Source organism: Emiliania huxleyi (assembly GCF_000372725.1).
Source record: "Emiliania huxleyi CCMP1516 chromosome Unknown EMIHUscaffold_159, whole genome shotgun sequence".
NCBI classification, from domain to species: Eukaryota; Haptophyta; order Isochrysidales; family Noelaerhabdaceae; genus Emiliania; species Emiliania huxleyi.
Window position 1 is genome coordinate 276,371 of NW_005200993.1, and position 6,550 is coordinate 282,920.

General features: G+C 66.7%; 2 protein-coding genes across 2 annotated transcripts in view; both read left to right on the forward strand.

The window, feature by feature from the left end:
* Positions 1 to 314, forward strand: part of EMIHUDRAFT_423675 (hypothetical protein) — a gene marked incomplete at its 3' end in the record, with an annotated part of 2,583 nt that extends 2,269 nt beyond the window's left edge. Inside the window, exon 5 of the mRNA XM_005785738.1 lies at positions 3 to 314. Coding sequence (XP_005785795.1) covers positions 3 to 314 — 312 coding nt within the window. The remainder of the gene's footprint in view (positions 1 to 2) is intronic.
* Positions 315 to 4,907: 4,593 nt separating this feature from the next.
* Positions 4,908 to 6,550, forward strand: part of EMIHUDRAFT_111927 (hypothetical protein) — a gene marked incomplete at both ends in the record, with an annotated part of 2,953 nt that continues 1,310 nt past the window's right edge. The window contains 2 exons of the mRNA XM_005785739.1: positions 4,908 to 5,348; positions 5,660 to 5,739. Of these exons, the coding sequence (XP_005785796.1) occupies positions 4,908 to 5,348; positions 5,660 to 5,739 (521 nt within the window). The remainder of the gene's footprint in view (positions 5,349 to 5,659; positions 5,740 to 6,550) is intronic.

Consider the following 6,550-nt stretch of genomic DNA (forward strand, 5'->3'; position numbering starts at 1 on the left):
AGCTGCGCTACCCGAACAACCACACGCACTACTTCTCGTGCGTCCTCCTCTACCTGTTCTCGGAGGCGCGCGACGAGCCGCTGCAGGAGCAGATCACGCGCGTCCTCGTTGAGCGGCTGATCGTGCACCGGCCGCACCCGTGGGGGTTGCTCATCACCTTCATCGAGCTCATCAAGAACCCGCGGTACGAGTTTTGGGCAAAGAACTTTACGCGCTGCGCTCCCGAGATCGAGCGGCTCTTCGAGTCGGTCGCGCGCTCGTGCATGGCGGGCGCGGCGCCCACCCCGGGCGGCTCGTCCGAGGCGGTGGCCTAGCTGCCGTCGCCTCGCAGGCTGGGGGGGGGGGGGGGTTGGTTCATGGGGGGGTCTCATGTGTCGCGCCGCTGCCCTACGTGTCGCACAGCGCGCCGATGAGCGGTGAGGAGAGCGGTGACGGGAGCGTCCGCCACGCCCACGGCCGGGTTTTGCTTTGGGGCGTGTTGAGCGTTAAGGTATAACTATGTATGTCTAGAAAGGAGAGCGCAAAGCTTTCGTCAGGGACAGGAAAAGGAATCGGAAACCGCGTATCGCGTAGGCCGGTCGCTCCCCCGTCTTTGGGCCCTGTTGAGTCGTTTCGGAAGTTGAAGTTGGCGCATCACAAAGAACCCAAATCCAACCCTGCCAACCGAGCAAGCCCATGGGGGACGCGAGGTCTTGCTCCACCTTCTCGGCGCTCGCGTCGCCCAACCTGAGAGCCTCATCCGCCATGCCGGGGCACATCTTGACCGGAGCCGGTCACATGTCCATCGTGCCCAAGACGGGGCACGGTCGACTCGACCGCGGCCGATGGCACCGGCCCAACGGCCGACCAAGATTTTACGCCTCCGAACGCCGGGCCGGTGAGGTGGCGGGTCGGGCGACACGGAAAATCGGTGGCTGACAACGACTTTTTGAGGCCATCGGTTTGAGGTCTGCAGACATTTTCTGGATGATCTCGCATTTCCCGAGGCGTAATCGCAGATCCAGACGGCCCAGCAGGTGGGCGCTGCAGGCGAGCCGCCTCACATCCTTCGCCCCCCCCGTCGCTCACGCTGCCTCTGAAGCACCGGACCACCCCCCCCGCGCCCAGGCGGCCTAGCTGCCGCGGGCTCCACCCACGCGGGCCACCATCAGCGCCGCCCGACGGCTCAGAACCTCTCTCTTTAGGTCCCACAAAAGGCGGCGAGCGAGCGGCGAGGCAGATGAATCGAGCTCTGGACGCATGCCGCGAGAGCTGTGAGGGTCGCAGCTCGGCCTCCATCTTGCCCGGTAGTGGCGCGTCGGCTTGCCGGCTCACGGGGGTCACTGCCCCTAGGTGCCGCCTCACCTCGCCTCTATGCACCCTTCACCCTCTAGCGCCTCACCCTGCCCGGTGCCGTGGTAGTGGCGGTGTCAGCCATGCTGGACCGGCGGCAGCGAGGCCGACGGGCGTGGCTGCGGCGACAACGGCGGCTTGGCCCGTGACGGCGACGGCGCTGACGGCAGAGCAGCTGCGGCCGGCACGGGCGGGTGCGGCCGAGCAGCGCGGCGCTCACAGCAGGCGGCCGGCGTGGCGGCGGCGACGGCGCCGCACGAGGAAGCGGTGGCGCAGCCGCGCATGACAGGTCCGGCGCGTGTCGAGCAGCGAGGTGGCGCGCCGCGCTGCCGACGCGCCCCCAGGCCGGAGGCGGCCGCCGCGTGCCGAGCCGCGGGCTGTTGGTGCTTACAGTCTGCGGCGGCGGCGCCGCCGCCGCGGAGCGAGGCAGCGGCGGCGGCGGCGGCGGCGGCGGCGGCGGCGGGGGATGCGGCGGCTGCACGTTGTGCCTCGAGGCGTCGCTCGCGGCGCTGGTGCGGCGCGTGGTTGGCTGACGAGGTTGCGCGCGCACGGCGCACGAGGGTGTAGTCACGTCCCTCGGCTCTCGCCACCGCTGTCGCCGCGCGCTCCGCGTTCGTTGTCGCCGGCGCTGCCCGCCTCGAGCCACTGCGGCCACTGCCGCGCGACGTTGCGCCGCGCCATGCTGGCCGTCGCTCTCTCGACGTTGTGGAGGAGGCTCTGTCCCACGTCGAGAGGAGGCGTTCCCGCGGTGATATTGACCCAGCTCTGTTGTCTCTAGGCTGCGTCGGCACGGGAGGCGCTGCGGGCGGGAAGGTGGAGCGGGCTGCGGAGCGGCAGATTAGTGGCAGTGGCGACGGGCGGGGCGGCAGCGAGCAGGGTGGCGAGTGAGACGTTGGAGAGGCGGGGCTGGGGAGGCTGGTGCCGGTGCCACTACAGGCGGTGCAGGTGCGGTGTGCTACTGTAGTGCTCGCTCACCGGAGCGAGCGCGGCGGTCGGACCGTCCTGGCAAGGGCCGCTGACCAGGACGGTCGCCAGGAGTCGGCTTGCACCGCGAGAGCGGCGAGGCGGGGGGAGAGGCTTGGTGAGGGTGTCCGCGGTGGTGCCGGTGTGTTAGTTAGGGGGAGAGGCGCGGGCCGGGGGAGCGGGAGGGGGTGGGGGGGTGGAAAATTTCGATACCCTAAGGTGCCCTGGTGATCCTGGGTTAGCATCGTCTCTTCTGAGCCCGCTCTTGATGGGTTGGAAGCGTTTTCATAGCGAATTCACGCCGATTTTGCCATACGGACGTCCCTGGCGCGCGCTCTTGAAGGCCTCATCCTGGGATGGTGCTCGCCAGCGGAGTTCATACAGTGCTGCGAGCTGGCCTAAGGCCGGACCTTACGACGGTCCAGCGCTGGGCAGCGTGATGGCTCTTACTCGAGGCGCGACATGAGTGTACGAGGACCTCAACGTCTCGGTTTGGCGAACCAGCATGAGGAGCGGAGCCGCTGTAGCTCCTCCCTGCAGCTTGCGCGTCGCGGTTTGGCCGACGTCCCATCCACCGCGCATACTGCGGCGGCTCTCCAGCTCAAGAAGGCTGCGCTCGACCACCACATCGCCCGAGTCAGTGGTCCGGACGCCCCGCTGAGCCTCGCGCCGCAGTGCAGCCAGTTTGCGCGGCCGTGATGCGCGAATCGAACCGGTGCGATGTTGTTCGGCACTCTAGATGGCCTGAACATGCTTGCGTTCAAGTCTTGAGGTCTGCGCTTAAACTTGAAAATTTAATAAAATCGGGTCCGACCGGCCTACGCGATAGTATCGGCAATCGCGGGGACGAGAACGGAACCCGGTGGTTTGTGGATTTTATTGCGGGAGGCACAGTCACGCACACACACGCCACAGGTCATTGCAAAATAAATCCGCTCTCAGAATAAGCGAGCGGTGTATCGTCGATGTGCCAAAGTCAGCGTTGCAGAGCGGCGAGAAGCGATGGGCGCCCCTCTAAACGCCCATAGAGCCACCGCCTCGCTCGCCCGAGCCGCTCCGACTGGAGGGCGCTGCGCTCGCCCGGCATCGAGCCGGTGCACCACCCGCCCCCAAACGCGGTCCCGGACCCCCCTCGTCGCCAGCCTGCGGCAGCCGCTGGCTCGACGAGCAGCACCCTCTCGGCCGCCGCCTTGGCCCGGCCGCCGCTGTCGCGGCTGTCGGGCTCTAGGTCGACGAAACGCTCGCTCGCGCTTCAGACACCCTCCCCCCCTCTGACGATAGGTGTCTGCGCCGCGCGCTCACCGGCAAAGAAGCACACGGCGGGCGATGGCGGCGCGCGGTGACGCTTATGACTCAATGGAAGGTCGCCCACATACCTTTAAGGCAGGCGAAAAATATTGATTCTCGCCCCTGTAACTATTGATATTGATTATTGACAGCATCCCCTCTAACTATTGACAATATATTGACATATTGATCGCCGATTTTAACCTCCAAAAGCACCAATGTCGACATTTGTCCCAAACATTGCCTAGATGTGGGCTGAAATCGAAAAAATCGCGAGTTCAAGGCGATTTTTAATGCGGTTTAAGCGATTTCGAAGCGATTTTGGCCCGTTTTTAACGATTTAGTTTTAGAGCCACTTTCAAGCCCAGGATGGACCCACCTGACGGTCCTGACCAGCCCAGGCCCAGCCTCTCCTCTAACTATTGCCATATATATTGATATTGATCGCCTCTCTAACTATTGGAGCAATATATTCAATATTTATCGCCTGCCTTACATACATTCCATCACCACAACGCCGTAGGCGGGTCGAGACTGCCCCCTCCACCCGCTCGCGCTTGCCTCCCCTACCCGACCGGGTCGGCTTCCTCTAGATGGCGGCCGATACACCTTCACTGCGGCCCTTCTGCCCGCGACAGCGGCGCCTGAGGGTGTGGGCTGCATGGCCTCTCGAGGCGGCCCGCGGGGCCGCGGAGAGAGCTCTCCTGAAAAGTGGCGCATGATTTTTTATTGGGGGTTTTCTTTCTTTTTTCTGCGAGATGGCTCCCTCTCGCGCGAACTCGTCGCGGGCCACAGCGTCCGAGCGCCTCGTGTTGATCCGTCTGTTCTCGACTGCCGTGTGCGTTATCGTGGGGCTCGGGTTGTGTCTTTGCGGGAACAATGGCGATACAAGCACTGCGAATGCAGCGGAGCGCGCCTCAGTGCGTGTCCTCTCGAGCGCTACGGAACAGGCTGATCTGTGTTCCGCATCTAGGCAGACGATCTCGTCCGCGAGAGCGCTCGGCCCGCCGGTGCGCGCCGCCTCGAGGAGCACGTCCGGAGTGCGTGTTGCGACGGCGGCGACGGCCGTGGCGGCGCCCACGGCGCCGGCAGTGATGCCTCCGAGGATTGCGCTCACCGCCGTTCGTGGGCCGATCGCCGACGTCAGGAAGAGCGAGACGCCCGTCCGGGGCGTCTGGGTCAAGCATGGGGGGGCCGCGGACTCGCGCAATTTCTTCTTTTGCCAGCAGGGTTCACGACATTGGTCGGTAGGGATGCTTTTGCGGCAAAGAAATTTCACAGGCGTTTGCTCCCCTCCGGTTCGCTCGTGGACGATATGTGTGTATATGGCGCAGAGTGGCGGCGGCAGCGGCAGCAGCGGAAGCAGCAGCGGCCGCAGTGGCAGCGGCAGCGGCGGGGGCAGCAGCAGCAGCAGCAGCAGCAGCAGCGACGACGAGGACCAGGAGAGGGCCAGCGGCAAAGGTGTGGCCGTAGCGGGCTTGAGTACCGTGGAGATAAAGGCTCTGGTCGAGCAAAAGCGGAAGCGGGTAGAGAGGATGAAGATGGAGAGGAGGGCAGAGAAGAAGAAGGCAAAGGCGGCTGCCAAGGCGAAGAAGGCGAGGGCGAAGCGGGAGAAGAGGGAGAGGAAGGAGAGGCGGCGGGAGAAGAAGCGGGTGAAGCGCAAGGGCGCCGAGCGCAAGGAGGCCGAGCGCAAGGAGGCCGAGCGCAAAGAGGCAAAGAAGGCCAAGCGCCGCGAGAAGGCTGCGGTGCGCGAGGCTTCCGTCGAGGTTCACGCGCCGCGAGGACAGCTGGCGGCGGCGGCGGAGGAGGCTGGTGCGGACGCGCTACCCACCGCCGGCGCAGCGGCCGCCGCCCGGCCGCACGCTGCGCCCGGCTCCTCCGCGGCTCCAGGACGGAGAGAAGAGCCAGAGCCTCTGCCGCCACGTCCGCCGCACGTGCCTTCGCCGGGCCGCCGAGAGAGCTCGAGGCGGCGGCAGGCGAAGGTGGTGGAGGAGGAGGAGGAGGGCGGGCACCACCACTCCGAACGCCGCGGCCGCGGCCGCCGCCGCCGCGAGAGTGACGGCGACAGCGTCTCGAGGCGGCGCAGGAGCAGCAGCGGGCGCAGGGGCGGCAGCAGGCGCAGGAGCAGCAGCGGGCGCAGGAGCGGCAGCAGCAGCCGTGACGGCTCGCGCCGGCGTCGACCTCTGCGGCGCGGCGGCTGGCCACGGCCCTCCCCAGAGGCGGAGAGGGTGGAGCGCTGGCTGCCTCAAGGCGGCGGCGGCGACGGCGGCGGCGGCGGCGACGACGGCGACGACGGCGAGGGCGGCGAGGGCGGCGGTCGCCAGCCGCGCAAGAAAAGGAACAGGCGCAGGAGGCGAGGCACGGGGGGCGGCGAGGGCGGCGGCGAAGGTGGCGAGGGCGGCGGCGAAGGTGGCGAGGGCGGCGGCGAAGGTGGCGAGGGCGGCGGCGAGGGCGGCGAGGGCGGCAGCGAGGGTGGCGAGGGTGGCGGCGAGGGTCATCACAAGCGTCGGCGAGGCCAGCCGACTCGGAAAGGAAGCCGTATCCCGGATGGAGCATGTCGCAGCCGGCTTCGGCGGCCGCGCTGACGATCCTGTGCGTGTCAAGGTACGACGGCACCGCAAGCGCCTGGCCAGCCAGCGCCACATGCAAAGAGGCCTCGTCGGCCGGCTCGTACACCGCGACCGTCCGCACGTCAAGCTCCGCGGCCGCGCGCAAGATCCGAACCGCAATTTCGCCGCGGTTGGCCACTAGCAGCGTGTGCAGCTGACGGCGGCTGCGACCAGCGAGCGGGGCTGCGGCCAGTCTCATGTCTGTGTACTGTGTACTCGACGAGAGAGGTCAAAATGAGAGAGCATCACAAGATGAGAAAACCAGGTTCGTTGTGAAGAGCTGGGGCGCGCCACCCAAGTGCCAAGAGCCTAGGTAGGTGCGGATCGGCAAGAGCGCAATCGATCTTTTTGCCCTCTAT